Genomic DNA, 15,946 nt, shown 5'->3' with positions numbered 1-15,946 from the left:
ACTAACCTCTCCCTTGGGACCGGCCCTGCCAAAGAGGGGGCCCTGGAGGTGGTCTTGAGCGTGCATGTGTTGCGAAGCGTGCACGCACCCGGGGTTGGGGGGTGACTCCGCATGCACGGAATGGAGGCTGCAGGGAGAGGGGGGCTGGGGGGGGGCGGTCTGTTCAGGTGTCCAGGCTGTCACGCTGCAGAGCGGCGTGGAGGAGGCGAGGTTGGGGGGGTGGGGGGTGAGTTGGTGCGTGGGGAGGATTCTTTTTCTTTCATGTCACACATTTGTCGGCGCTGTTTTCAGGTTTATGTTTTTATCCGTCTCAGGGGGGGGGGGGTTCAGCCATTTATGGCTTAATGTTAGAACATAACTAGAAACATAAATGACCAGAAGAAGAAGTTATGTTAGCTTTAATTTCCACCATGAATTCTTTGAATTCTGCAGAAGCTTGAAGTGAAGGGAATTCAGGGTTCAAGGTTTGTGATAATTGTGCACAATGTTTAAAATATTCCTTTTACTCCCTGTGCATTAAAAAAAAAATCACAAGGACTAAGTGAGAGAGAGAAACGGCTGCATGCTGCACGGATATTTCCTGAAGGCCACGCAGCAAAGAAAGAGGACCGATGCTCATTTCTGACGTTAGTCCTTGAAAAATGTTTGTAATGGTCTGCGTGCAAGCGTGAACAGCTGTGGCATGAAAACAACACTTCTATCCTGTAAAATAAATGAATAAAATTTATTTTAAGCTATTTATAAGACGGTTCAACCAAATGAATCTTGATTGTTTTAAAATAAGGAGACACGTGTGTCCTCAATAGAAGAGACAGTCATCCAGGAAAGGAGCTCATATTGAAGCAAATACAAGAATGGTAATGTTGGTTGGGGTTAAATGTTAACATCAAGAACACGAGTCAAAGAAGGGGATTAAAAAATAATGAACCGAGAATTATGAGAAGTATTTCACTACAAGATGTAAAAGAAAAGTGTAAATGTATGAAAAACTGACAAAACCGTCTCAATGACATCCACAAATAATTTGTTCAATATTGATGAAATTTAATAAAATATTGACAGCTGAATAGGAATGGACTGCAGATAATGAGACACGAAAAAGGCAGAAAAAAAGTCTTCAGTTAAAAATTTGGGGATTTAAAACATAAACAAGCATATTTAAAAAAACATTTAACCGTATCCATAGGCAACGGAACGCTTCCTAATAAGAAGCGCAGATGGATATGATGGATGATGATAAATTTCTTTACTGATAGTTCTGTTTTAGACAAATGATGATGTACTTGTTTAGTATTGATGATTGATATTGAGGAAAAAAAGCAGATTCAGATTAAAGCTTTTAAAAAGCAGCAGATATTCCATCCCTGTTAGTTTTCTACTGTCATTCTGTGAACCAGCATCATTTCTATCATCAAATAAAGAAAAAGAAAAACATTTTCAGAGGACTTGTCCAAGGCGAGGAAAATATCTAAAGTAATAAAGGACCGAGCATAGAACCCTGAGGTACACCACACATTCGTTTGCCTGCTCAAGAATGCCACCATTCCTGTCGTCTCTCATTCAAACATTTAATAAACCATTGAGGACCGCGCCCTGAACATCACCTATATTAACCTTAGAAATCCAGCCTAATATATTTTCATCATTTAAAGCAGTAGAAATGGTTCATTTGAGCAGTTGTTCCAACATCCTTACCGATGGTTATCAAGGATATCTTCAGCCGAGGAATCTTTTGTGAATCCTCGTCCGCAACTTTTGCTCTTTATTTCGTACACTGAATAACAACAGTCACCCTTCAGAGCGCCGCGGCGTGAAGGCTTCTCTGAAACGATTTGTAAAGAAGCAAAAGAGAGCACCGAGACTTGAATTTGTCAAAATGTAAAAAATTAATGCCAAGTTAAAGATAATTGCCTTTTTTTTCCTTTTTTTTTAACTTGGGATTTCAGGACTTTTATGCTGATAGAAACACTGATGGAATGACTCTTAGTCTGAAGTCAGTGCTTACTTGGTGATACTGTGAAAAAAGCATGAATAAAGAATGAAATTAATGCATCAGGATTTATTTTTTTCAATACATTTATCATTCTTACTGGGGTATTTTTCACGCTTTGTGTCCAATGGTCAGCTCTCAACATAATGTTTCACGCTTTTGGTCCAACTGAGAAGCTCCTGCTTTATGAAAAACACATAAAGAGCAGAGGAGACGCGAACATGTCGTCTTTACAAACCTGTGCAGGCTGACGGTTGACACGGGACCTGAAAAAACAACGGGGAGAGCATCAAACGGAGGTGAAGTCCTTGAAGGAAAAGACATGAAAGGAGCTTCTCAAAAGGGAAAAAAATAGATTTTAGGATGAAATGCCGTGTCACGTTATTCTAACCTATTTGAGGTTAGGGTTCTTCAGTCCTCTGGAACATCATGTCAGAATCTATTTAATATGTAAATGCTGCCTCCAGAATGAAGTGAGACGTGGTCTTGTGATGTAGGATTCCTTCTGAGGCGCCGTTGGCCGGCCTTGATGCTTCCTGCGGGTCAGAACCACAGACAGCCCCCCCCCTGTCACCTCCCCTTCCCGCCACAGGTGAGTCTCCTTCTTTGCTTTCGCCGGTCAAAGCTAAAGCAAACAGGCCGCTTTTTATTCTTTTGCACAATATGATGTGGCAAACAAGAGGTGATTGGACTCGTTTGGCCCACATGTTCTTTTTCCCACTGTGGGCTTTTTGTCTGCCCTTTCCCTTTTTCTCGTGGACGCTGTGTTCCAGCTCTGGGTAACTCATTCACTCCACAAAGACCTTGACAAACGCTGTCATACCCGGGATGCTGAAAGGGGAAACAAAAATTATGTGACTGGAATCGTGTTAATCAGCAGGAGTTAGGAGCAACAATATGGAGGATTTGAATCATGTGTTTAATTATAAATAGAACAGCTTTCCTTTATATATCAGAATCCTGTAGAGAATTAATGGTAGTGTGGCGTCTCTGTGGTTTCATACCACCAATGTAATGATGGATCATGAAATTGATCCATTATTATTCATCATTTGTCCTCATTATTATTATTATTATTATTATTATTATTATTATTATTATTATTATTAGAAATAGTAGTAGTAGTAATAGTAATAATAATATTGACTTAATGGTTAAATAAATCAGAATCTTGTTGAAGGAAAGGAAAACTGAACCCTGGATCTGGATCTGCATCCGGATCGGCCTTGGATTCAAACCCACTCAAGACCACCCCACCCCCCAACATGGACTGTAAATAAAATCTGATGACACCTGACTGAGATATGTTCTACCAAATAAATAAAACAAACAAATAAACAAACTCTGATTGGGTGATGTGACTGAGGTGTAAAATTAAAGTCTAATTCTGGTCATTTTCTTTTACTGTTTTTAACTTTATTTGTCACAGTGAGGATAAAATTTACTAAACCAACGACTCAAGTGGTGTTTTTATTTATTTATTTATTTATTATATTTATTTATTATAGATATGGTATTATCTGTTATAGTAATACTGTTTTAATCAGAGTACTTATCAGATTGATATTGATTAATGATGTGTTATAACTAAATTAGATAGATGGGCAGACAGACAGACAGACAGACAGACAGACAGACAGACAGACAGACAGACAGACAGACAGACAGACAGACAGACAGACGAACCTTCAATCGTGTGAAATGAGCTAGATTTCACACCTACTGTGATTCCAGCGTTGCATCATTAACACGGAGTGAAACACGCTTAAACAAATCTCACCTCCACCCACGTGAATTCACGTTTTGCGTGTTTACTTAAAGCCACTAACTAACAAAAGCGGCCTGTTGGTAAATATTGGAGTTCCCTCCGGTCGGTGGCCCCTCCGCTGCGGCTCCGGGTGCCCGGGCTCTCCCTATTGATGGGCTCCAGATAATCCATCGCATTTCCCTGTAAATAGCTTTGTGCATGAGAAAAGACCCCCTCCCCCCCCCCCCCCCCGATCCCCCCCCCCCCCCCCCCGCGGGCTGCACAGACACACTGTGAGCTTTAGCCCTTGTTCGGCTACTCCTACAAACATTGCATACATTCTCATTCATTTGGGGCCCTCCCCTTCCTGTCGCGCAGGTATTTCCTGACCTTTATTTGTTGTTGTTGTTGTTGTTGTTGTTTATGATGATGATGTTATTGTTTTTGTTGATGTCAATTTTCAAGTTCAGGGAGGGGTTTTTTTTTTCACAGGTTGTATCAGATAAAGTCATCTTTGTCTCCCTGACCCCTCCGTGAAGCCCTCCAGCTGTGGCCCCCTCAGAGAGAGAAAACACCCAGCATCCACGGCCCCCGGTATTTCTGCACGGCGTGTGATTCAGGTTTTTTTTTTTTTTTTTTTTTTTGCTCGGAGGCTACAGCTATGAACGTGTAACCATAACAACTGTGCTCTGATTGGCTCTGGCTTGCACGGGAATTAATGGGGGCGTCGTCCAATGTGAGCGCAGGACGCGCGTCTCGTTGGCAAAAACCTCGTGATAACCGGAGTGATGCTGAAAAGTGGCAACGTGAGGTGAACCCGGAGGAAATGACCGCCAAACAAAGCGACGGATAACGGGAGAAAACCACTGATGATGTGAGAAAAACATGTCCGGTTCGTCCGTTACGCAGTCCGTCACCTGGAGCGGCTGAGATCTCCTCCTCTCCTCTGGATTGTGGATTTGTGACAGGAGTGGGGAAAACCCGAACAGGACCGGGACTTACAGCCGCTCCACGGTGTGGGGATTGTCACCCACGGGAGGTCCGTCCACTTCTCGCCTTGACAGCAACACCTCCCCGGAGCCAAGACGTTGTTCCGCGTAGACCCGGCTTGCCCCAGTCCGAGCAGCGCAGTCCGTGTCGGGAGGTGGGCACTCGGCGTCCTGCAGGCCGGAGACATGATGGTCCTCTGCGCCGGGTGCGAACGGCCCATCCTGGACCGGTTCCTCCTCAACGTGCTGGACCGAGCCTGGCACGCCAAGTGCGTCCAGTGCTGCGAGTGCAACTGCAACCTGACCGAGAAATGCTTCTCCAGGGATGGGAAGCTCTATTGCAAAATGGATTTCTTCAGGTAACAGAGAGTTTGGCTTTAGAATAGATGTCAGTTGAAAATTCATAAAATTAGAAAACGAGGAGGGGGCCATCAGGAGGCCCCACCGGCTCTAAGTTGAGTTCTGTGCGCGCTGGGGCGGAAATACCGAGTCAGAGGTTATAAAATAGAATTAACAGGCAAATAAAATAAATTTCAGCATCGAATTAAATTTAAAAGTCAGGATTTTTCTCTCTAGAATTTAAAAAAAAAAAAAAAGTCCACAGAGATGATTGGTCATTTTAACGTGGCCTCTGCCATTAAAAAGGAAAGGACACCAAAATATTTAGCGCGTTTTTGCGCTTTTATCTATTGTCCAACACTTTTACCCAAACAGCCATCAGTCGATTAACCGGTTTGCTGTAATTGACTGATAAGTGAAGCCCTTGTTTGTCCCGGTGCGCTCTCTTAGCATCATTTTCATTTTGTGTGTCAGTTATTTTCCCCAAAATTGTCTAATGACATGTAAGACGCATTAGGCTTTTGTCGGGCCGGGCTATTATTGGCCTCGGACGGCCTTGACCATCGTATTACCGCAGGTCCCATCAAGCGGTGGATTTAAATGGCCTTCCATTAGCCAGGCGAAACAGTAATCATCCTAATATGTCCATTTGTTGTGTAAGTAGAGTTGTGCCCCTTCGCCCGGGGAGGCTTGGCCATGCATGTGAAAGAGAGACGGTGAAGCGATACCATTGCAAATGGAGACAAGCCTACATTAGAGGTAAAACAATGCTGCACAGAAGGAGTGCAAAGGCTTAAGAACCCCCCCCGACAGGCCGCCTGGAAACCAGGTACAACACAGGCCCGAGCATCAGAATAATAATAATAAAAAAACAAGCCTTAGAATTAAAATAAACCTTAGAATAATAATAAAAAAGCTCCTTGGGAGGAAAATCTTCATTTTGTCTCCATCCTGGATGATTTGTCAGATTTGGACTATTTTGTGTATCAAATTGATGAGACTTTAAACGGGGGTGAATGTGGATTAAGAGAAGATTTCCACGCTAAAATGCTCCCACTCTGCTTAATCCTATAATATATCCCACGCTACAATGTGTTGATTGTCACTAATACGTTTTGCGTGGGGTTATTGTCAGAGCAGCTCCATCAAAAATAAAGAGCAGGGCGGCTTTTCTGCCTCCAGTTTATTTAAAAAGGAAGAGATTTCATTTGAATTCTGTCCGCCGCCATTAAAGCTAATAATTCTGTTATTAATACCGTTACACTCCCGCCTGCCCATGTTTGCTTTCCTCTCTGTGACGGTGAATAAATTACCTCTTAAATATTTTACAGAGTAAAAATAATGTCCGTAGTAAAACATTATTTATAGACGTATTAATGATTATTATTAATAATAATATTAAAGGCATTTCTGTAGTTTTATTTTGTTAATGCGTCTTATTAAAATAGTGATTAAATATTAATATGTACGTAATTTCTGCTTTCTTTGTTTTCTTTGAAAGCTTCCTTGAATCATGCTGGATTCATGAAATATTTCTAACCCGTCCAAGGACCTCAGATGGAAATTAGCCAAACCTTGAGACTGACGCGTCGTTATGCGCGCCTTGCTCGAATTAAATTCAATAAAAGAAGAATTAAAAAATCTTTAATCTTAGTGAATCATCATCTCAGACATGGAGAAAAAAAAATCATTAGTAATTTCTGAGAGGCCCGTTTTGACTCTGCTGTTATGATTTGTGGGTCTAAACTTGAATTATAAAAGTCATTTTCCTCTTTCTTTTTTTTTTAAATAATTTTTTGCGCAGGCGGTTTGGCACCAAATGCGCGGGCTGCCTGCAGGGAATCTCTCCGAGCGACCTGGTGCGCAAAGCGCGCACCAAGGTGTTCCACCTGAACTGCTTCACCTGCATGGTGTGTAACAAGCAGCTGTCCACGGGAGAGGAGCTCTACGTGATCGACGAAAACAAGTTCGTGTGCAAAGAAGATTATTTGAGCTCCGGAGCCATTAAGGAAGTCAACTTGAACTCAGGTAATCGATCACGAGGCACGAGACTCTTTAATAAATATGTTCGGATTTGATCGGATGAGTGGTTTCAAATATTTACCTCCATCACAGGACCCATTGGGATGGTTGTGGTTCTTAAATGTTTATGTTCATATGAAAAATATTGGTTTTATTTTCTGACAGGAGTGGAAAATATTTCTTTTCTTTTCAGCAAATTTTGATGGAATCTAATAAGAAATATTTGAAATGAAATTAAAACGAGTGGAAGAAGAAAAAAAAAATCAACACAAGATTTAATTTGTGATATTTTTTTTTTCAATTATTTTGACGCCCTAATTAAAGCAGGACCCGCCCCCCCCCCCACACACACACACACACCACCCGCCCCCTCCTCCACCCGTGATCGTGACCTTCCTCTTGTTTGTTTCAGTGTCGTCGTGTACGGATAGGAGTTTATCGCCGGATCTGCAGGACCCGATTCAGGACGACATAAAGGAGACTGACAATTCCACGTCCTCTGATAAGGAAACGAACAATATTGAGAACGAGGAGCAGAACTCGGGGACCAAACGGCGGGGGCCCCGGACCACCATCAAGGCCAAGCAGCTGGAAACGTTAAAGGCCGCGTTTGTCGCCACGCCGAAACCCACCCGGCACATCCGGGAGCAGCTGGCCCAGGAGACGGGCCTGAACATGAGGGTCATCCAGGTGAGACGAGCCGCGTGGGGCTGTGCGCACACGAGGAGGTGGTGTGGCGTGGGGGGGGGGCGTGGGCGTGGGGGGAGGAGACAAATGACGGTTTATAAATCAGGGAAGTGTTCACGCGTTTACGGCCTGATTTCACGTCCAATATTCTCACGCGTAAAATCCATGATTAAAACAACAGATTGACGTCACATTATAATAAAACCCCACACGGTTTGAATTTTATTTGATAAAAATGATTTTTTTATAAAACATTTCATTATATATATATATATATATATATATATATATATATATATATATATATAAACCCCAAATAAAAAAATAACTGCTCTAATTCGAACCAATTTCCACTTTATTCTATTTAAATCTGCAGCTGTTCATTTATTCTTTCACATTAATGTCTACTACTCTAATTAATTGATGCATGTGTGTGTTTTTTTTATTAAATAGTATTAATTATTTTGTACAGTCAGCAGTTCAGACACCCGTTAGATTCGTAAAGGATAAACTGAACACATGCTTTGCAATAAAACTGTTGTGGACCTACACACACACAAACACACGCACACACACACACACACACACACACGCACACACACACACACACACACACACACAGCGTCTGGGTGCACACTGTGTCAGGAGGATTAGCACCATCTCTGCCAACTGTGATGTGGCTTTTTGTGCACTCACTGTAATTATCGCTGATTTCACAGATTTACATACCGCCCTCCCCTTTCCCACCTCTCCGCTCTTACTCACTTACAGCCTGCTCCACTGCTTATTAGAGCAGCCTAGTATATACGCTGCAAGTCATCCACACATCCACTCAAACAAACAGTCCACCCATCCCTCCATCCCCGCGTCCTCCATCACCGTGCGTAACGCTCGGAGCCAAATGGAGGCTGCGTGCGCTTCATCCTCCGTCTCCGTTGGCTGTGCGTTAAATACCATTGCTCTCAACACGGGGAGCCACGCAGCTTCTTCCAGCGTGTGTACGTAATCCCTAAGCAACGCTCTCTCGAGGGAAGCGACAGCATTTCCATAAAAATGTACCCTACAGTTAGACGATTGTTCTCAATAAGCAGGTGTCGCCTTTGCTGCTGGAGCACGCAGTACAGAGCCTAAGTGGTTTTAGGTGTGTGTGTGTGTGTGTGTGTGTGTGTGTGTGTGTGTGTGTGTGCGTGTGTGCGTGTGTGCGTGTGTGTGTGTGTGTGTGTTTTGTTAATCTGCAGCACAGTGGGATTCTGCCTCTGGTGGAGCCGAGCCCGGGTGAACACACATCATTATGCAGCAGCGATGCAAAGGCGAAACAAGATGTGTTATGTGCTTATAAAGCAGACATTCTTCCATATGGTGTGTAGTTTGTGGGATCCTCCTTTGTTCCTCTTCACAGACAGTTTATTTAACGTCAGTGATGAGAGGCTCTGATTTATGGCTTTTGGCTGTTAATTCAAACTTGAGCTGAAGCGCATTAAGGATGAATTTATAAGACTCCGTTTTTTATTTTTTTTATTTTTATTTTTTTGTAACAAATAAGAGGCTGGATTCCTTTCATTTCTTGTCATTTGTGGATTTTTTGTTTTGATGGATTCTTGTTGGAGGTGTTTTTTTGTCATTTTATACGCCTGCATATAATGAATGTTTTCATTAAGAATCAATTATTTTGATAATTAGTCGATTAATTGGAAGAAAAAAGGAGAAAATGCTCCTCATATTTCCCCAGAATTCCTTCTTTTGTCCAGTGGACAGTCCAAAACCTTGAGACTCTTCCTTTAATGTCAGAAATAAAAGCCGATCATGACATTTAAGGAGCTGGAGGCCGATAATATTTGACATTTCTGCCTAAAAAATGACTCAAACAATTAAGAAAATAGTTTGAAACATTTTTTCTTTCCATGGATCGATCAACTCGTCGCATCTCTGATAATTAATGGTTATAGAGGACTGGGATACTTACACTCCAGTAAATAAAGATGTTTGTGTTCATTTTTCACTCATCTTTCCCAAAAAGGGGGAAAAAAACTTTAAAAGTTGCTCTTGATTTATGGTTTGAGGACACGACTTTGACCCCCGTCTCTCTGGTCCAACGCAGGTTTGGTTCCAGAACAGAAGATCCAAAGAGCGACGAATGAAGCAGCTGAGCGCCCTGGGGGCCCGGCGGCACGCCTTCTTCAGGGGCCCGAGGAGGATGAGGCCTCTGGGGGGCCGGCTGGAGGACCCGGACATTCTAGGACCGGGGGCCTACGGCTACTACGGAGGTAGGAAGTTAAATATCATCGTAACAGTAAATGCAAATTATTGTAATATAAATAAAACACTAAAGCTCAGCTCCTGTCAGTGCTCAGAGATGTGTTAATAAAGTTTGACAATTCAAATCAGCTACAAAAGCTGCTAGCTTTTAGAATGGGGAGCTTTAAGGTGTAAAATGGAAGCAGACAAAGCCGTTCCGCTGATGAAAACCTTTGCTCACTTTTTGAGAGTCGCTGTTTCAAAGAAATTGATTCACTCCTTAGAAATAAAGCCGTAATTTGTGAATTAAGGACAAAAATGTCTTTCAAGGAAAGTGTCGCTTCGAGACCGATTCCACAGATGCTGAGGGAAGAAAAAGGCTTTGTAATAATGACCCTAAAAGTTTAGACAGAAAGAATAGATTCTACACATCGACGTCTGGCTGTATCAGTGAGGATGGTTTGTTTGTTTGTTTGTTTGTTTGCTGGTTTGCTTGTTAGCATAAGTGTGCTAAAAACTACTGAATGGATTTCAGAGGAACATGAGGACGGAGCATAGGTCAAAATTCTCATTCCTCGTAGAATCAATCATAATAAACTTCAGAATTTCCATTAGCTTTAGCTTTAGCTTTAGCAGTATCTGATATCTCTTTTCTTGGAGGAGGCGGAGCTATGAGGTCGATTTGTGACATCACAAAATGCTTGAAAGCTAATTCAGGGTGAGGGAGTCTGGTTATTTTGTTTTTTTGGGGGGGGGGGTTGGTGGGGGGGGGTGATTTCCTGCATGTCTACCTGAAGGACGAATAAAAACACACGGTGAGGAAAGGGAGAATAAAACCATCATCCCTGGTTTTCGCCTCTCTTCGCTTTCTTTCACACCTTTTGTGGCGCCGCTGCTCGGGCCGGGCGGCTCGCCTTTATCTTCGTCCTCATGCTGCTGAGAGGGAGGAATGCCTGTGTGTGTGTGTGTGTGGTAACGGTGTGTGTGTGCATGTATGAGTGTAATTATAGTTCCCTCCTCCTCCTCCTCCTCCTCACACACACACAGAGGCCACAACACAAGCTTCTTCTCAAGGTCGACCGAGCTGGCAGGAGTCTGTTTGTCAGATCAGACAATTAGCCTGAAAGTCATGTCAGCTCTGATTGTTTCTGTTGATGATTTCTCAGACGCCGTGTGCGACAGAACATAAAGGCGGTTGTTATAATTAAGCCATATATTTATCTGATGCCTCACCTGTTGGTTCCAGATTCTGGATGTTTAGGCTGAAGCAGGAGAGAGGAGCATATGGTGGGAGAAGGGGAAGTGCTAGAGGAACATCTGGAGATCGATCTCAGTTCAAGGCGGCGGCTCGGCTGGAAATAACGCAGGCAGGGGCTCGTTTGTATTGTCACAGGCGTGTGGAGTGACTACGTGAGAATCGGATCGCTGCTTTAGGTTTTTATCTGCTGAACGATAAATATAATCTTCAGATCCTCAGCATCAGACGTCCCCAGAATCGTTTGGCGTTTTTTGTTTGGTTTTTTTTGGTAAATTTGTGGCGTTCCTGCAGAGAATGAGGTGAAAACATTGATTGAAAGTTGGGTGTTCGACAATCCATGAAGCATCCACGAGCTAGAAATCCCAAATAAAACCCAGGAATGAAGGTTTAGCAGGAGGATACTGAAACTGCAGGCCCCAGATGTGACTGGATGCCAACAAAACCAGCAGGAGAATCACTCAAAACAAGTCTGGATGAGATAAAATCATGTCAAAGGAAGATTTTTATATATATATATGCACTAAATAATTTTCTGCTGGAGTCATGCTTGAGATCAGAATTGATAAGTAAGGCTTAGGAAGCTCATGGATTCATCGCTTCGAAACAATACGAGGTCCATTCACCCAAAAATGAGAATAGAAGAGTCCCGTCTCACCGTCTGCTGGTGATTCTAGTTTAATTTGATGAGTGGGATTTCATTGTTGGCGCCCCCACAATTGGAAAGTTAAAATACTAAACACAACAAGGCTTTATAATTCCTGAATTATTCACACTCTACTTGTGTTGCCGGTATTTTTTGATGCTGTGCGAATGAAAGGAAATTTTCGGCTGCTGTATCAGGTTAGAGGCAGAAATCAGACAAATAAAACCTGTGTGACAGAATCTGCGACTCTTTAATATTCTGTCATGAATTCTTCAGAATGTCACCGTGTCGGAGGGATAAATGCGGAAACACCTGCAGGTATCAAACATTAGTTGAGGGATGAAACCCCTCGGTGTCAGAGAATGTTTGTTAATCCCAGCGTGCGCCGGAGATTTCCCATGGAAGCAAGGAATTTGGGCTGCGTTCTGTCGCTAATATGTCAGCTGGTGCTGCAGCGCCTTGAAGCCAAGGCTGCGACAACTTTGAACGTTTTGAGACAAGAAAGACGTCAGGCGTGAATCAAGCGTCGCTCAAGGGAAGGGATTTAACCTGAAGTTTGTGTTTCAAAAGACAGAATTATAATAGATCACAGCTGAAATTACCCAGCGCTGCTGAGCAGCAGGTGGGGTTACTAGAATTCATGGTCTCCAGAGGCTGAACCTGTCGTGTGACCCCCCCGCCCCCCCTGCTGTGACCTCATCTACTGGACGGCTTTATGGCTATATTAAAATGTCCTGACTTTTGTGAGTTGAATGAAATTTTAATTCTTAAACTGAAATTGGGGGGCTGATGGACACTAAAACAGCAAAGATGAGGAAAAAAATGAAAGAGAAATGATGAAAGATAACAAAAAGGATATAGATCATGTAAGAATATTAAAACATTTTAAATACTACACAAAAAAATTAAGGATTAGGGCAGCATTTTACGTATTGATCCCAAAACCTAATGAGTTGTTAATTACAAAGTTTTATTGCCTGTTTTCCTCTAAATAGGAAAAAAAAAATCTAAAATCAATATTTTGTCGTGAAAGTTTTAAGCTAAAGGCCGACACCCTGAACTTATCAGGAAAATGTTCGATAAGATGATAAATGAAGTGAAAATGAGACTCATTCTCCCATAAGATGTACAGGACTTTTGAAACCAGTGGTGTCGCCCCCTGCTGGACGTCATAGAGAACTCAGGAAGGAGAACCTCCCATCGCTGCTTCTCAGCTGTGTGGATGTTACGTAATATTCCACGATGAGGCGTTCAGAGTCGGACACGATGACTATTTATGTGTGGACCTAGAACCGAACCACGCCCGATCCATCCGCCTAGCCTTGACGTCATCCACCCATCCTGGAGTCCGACTGTAACGCCGATAACGGTCCAGCCGACCGGCAAACAAACGGACACGGATGAGGTTGATGCAAATCTGGAATTCTGGGAAAACGGAGAGAATCGGCTGTTATAGGAGAGCAAAGATAATCCAAAAAATGCAACGACACCGGATTAGGATTGATGACTTCATCAATATGATGATGCAACAGATTGCGTCCCTTCCCTGTGTTTTAAAGACCAAATAATTAAACGACTGATCGGAAAAACAATAGTCAGGTTAAGTGATAATGGACCCAGCCGAACGGCATGCTGGGAATAATGGAGTGTGATGTGTGCAGCTCAGGAGGTGGAGGTTGGAGGTGGATTGGGGGGTGGGGGGTGGGGTGTTACTGGATGCTGCATCAGACCCGCCGGGAGGCTGGAATCTCATTTCGGAGTTCCTCATCCAAATCAAGAAGTTTCAGCGGGGGAATCCATCGAGGGGCACGGATGAGTGCGAGCTGAATGAGTGGTAGAGGTGGGGGGTGGTTGGCGGTGGGGGTGAGGAGCGGGTGTTGGGGGGGACGCATGCGGTGTGTAAAAGGCGAGAGAACCGAGGTGGAGAGGTGTGGAGTTGTTTATACACTCAAATGAGGCTTCTGGAGACCGGTTGGTTGGAAATTGGACATGATCAATGTCAGCACTTAGACTGAGGTGTGTGTGTGTGTATGTATGTGTGTGTGTGTGTGTGTGTGTGTGTGTGTGTGTGTGTGTGTGTCTCCTGAGTGGGGTTGGGATGTTTTTATGCATATTCAAAGTCTTTAAAACTCTAACTTCCTGTTTCCTTTTCCCCTCCACAGAATACCAAGGTGACTATTATGGACCAGGAAGTAACTACGACTTCTTCCCCCACGGACCCCCGTCCTCGCAGGCGCAGTCTCCGGCCGACTCCCCCTACATCCTGGGCTCTGGCCCTGGAGCCATGGAGGGATCGGGCCACCACCCGTCAGACGACCAAAGGTTCACGGACATGATTTCCCACGCAGAGACCCCCAGTCCGGAGCCCAGCTTACCGAGCTCCATGCAAGCCGTCCCCGGGGAGGCTTACGGAGGCGGACCCAGCCCCCCGTTCTCCTTGGCTAGTAACTCCAGCTACAGTGCCCCCATGTCCCACCAAGGCCAGGAGATGGGGGAGAGCACAGCCTGGTAGGGGGCAAACAGCAGGGACCATTCGTGGGCGGAAGCCTAAAGTTCATTCAGGACGAATGGGACGAACTGTGGAGCCAAGGGTCCGGCTGAGATTCCATGGAGTCACGGCTGATTTTCACAACTGACGGACATGGAATGGCACCCCTCCCTGGAAGGATTGGCCGCCCAGTAGACTTTCCAAAGCATATCCCTTCCTGGATTACCGGACTTGAATTATTTAAAATTTAAAAAAGTCGCGATTCCATCCAGCAAAAATACTTCTCCCCGATGTTATCAAAGGTTCCTCAGAACGCATTCCCGGGTTCACACGGAACGCAAAGCAAGTTTTTTTACGTCGTTATTCCCAACAAGAATGTTACCAAAGGATCTTTGGGTCAGTCGAGTCGAGAAAATCGTCGTTCCATGCTGGACAAATCCGATCTCAAAAGTTAACATTTTTCCAGCATCTTCTCGCGTCTTTGGCTTCGTTTTTGCCAAAAATCTTCTTGGCGTTCGGTGTGAACACGCCGTTAGAGAGAAAAGCCAAAGGGGACATCTTTAATTCTGATTTCTCAACATATTTTTTCTTTAAAATGTTGCTTCAAAGCAAAACTTTAAAAAAAAATTTTATTCTGTTTCTCCAAAATTACCGACACACACTACCCTCAATATTCAAAATGCTGCTTTAAACCTCCGTGAGAACCGACAGATTCCCTTTAGAACCCATCTCAGCTGTAAGTCTCTTAATGCACAAAAACGTGTTCCTGATCGCGGCTCTTGAGACGGATGTCTTTCCCATTTTTTTTCACCACGTGTACACTTGTGCTCGCGCACACATGTGCACCAGTGCAGCCGGCTCCGATAGTTCTGCTCCGCTTCACCTGACCTTCCTTTTGTTATTGTCCCTATTAAAAAACATGTTTTAATGGAAATGATTTTCAAAAGAGCATTGAACCCATAATGGAGAATCTCCTCCAACAGCTGAGGTCTCCTTCCTCTAAAGAGACAAAGCAAACGAGGGGGCAGGCAACATCTGTGACATTACCGCCGTCTGCCGTAGAGGGCTCATTGCCATCTAGTGGCCTTAAAACGCGTCGGATTCAGAACGAAGAGGCGCCGAGTCGACGTCTCTGCACGGCGGACCAGAACCCCCCCCCCCATCCCAACCTCCCCTCCCCCACGTAAAGCCCATGAATTATTTGGAGTTTTCAGGGCTGAGCTTCATCGGTTTTATGGAAGATTAAGAGAAACAACATTTTTTAATTTCGCCTCCTAGAAAAGAAAAAGGAGACGTGCAGCACAAGATGTTTCTCATTCCAAAAAACTGCCTGCAGTTGTTTTGGTTTTCATTTCATATCCGTTCATCTTTGTTTCCTCCAATTGAGTTGATTCTGTTCTGACATGATTTCCTTTGACTGTTGTATAAGATCTAGACAGAATGTGTCTTATTTCTGATGTACTGCGCGCATGTGTGTGAGTGTGTGTGTGTGTGTGTGTGTGTGTGTGTGTGTGTGAGTGTGAATGTAAGGGAGGTAAGGCTGTATTA

The 15,946-nt window shown here is 43.7% G+C and overlaps 1 protein-coding gene across 1 annotated transcript; it reads left to right on the top strand.

The window, feature by feature from the left end:
- Window positions 1-4,183: 4,183 nt before the first annotated feature.
- lhx5 (LIM homeobox 5) lies at window positions 4,184-14,422 on the top strand. Its single transcript, XM_068335293.1, has 5 exons — window positions 4,184-5,085; window positions 6,870-7,093; window positions 7,500-7,777; window positions 9,873-10,038; window positions 14,073-14,422. Exons 1-5 carry the CDS (start codon window positions 4,913-4,915, stop codon window positions 14,420-14,422), a joined length of 1,191 nt encoding a protein of 396 aa, XP_068191394.1. The 5' UTR covers window positions 4,184-4,912.
- The last annotated feature ends 1,524 nt before the right edge of the window (window positions 14,423-15,946 follow it).

Source organism: Antennarius striatus, chromosome 15 (assembly GCF_040054535.1).
Source record: "Antennarius striatus isolate MH-2024 chromosome 15, ASM4005453v1, whole genome shotgun sequence".
Lineage (NCBI taxonomy): Eukaryota > Metazoa > Chordata > Actinopteri > Lophiiformes > Antennariidae > Antennarius > Antennarius striatus.
Note: the sequence above shows the minus strand (reverse complement) of the source record. Positions and strands in the feature narration are given on the sequence as shown.

Bases quoted from the DNA above. Each gene is read 5' to 3' on its own strand.
- lhx5 (XM_068335293.1), top strand. From the start codon at position 4,913: ATGATGGTCCTCTGCGCCGGGTGCGAACGGCCCATCCTGGACCGGTTC. The intron at 7,094-7,499 runs GTAATCGATCAC...TGTTTGTTTCAG, and splicing joins GGAAGTCAACTTGAACTCAG to TGTCGTCGTGTACGGATAGG. The intron at 7,778-9,872 runs GTGAGACGAGCC...GGTCCAACGCAG, and splicing joins TGAACATGAGGGTCATCCAG to GTTTGGTTCCAGAACAGAAG.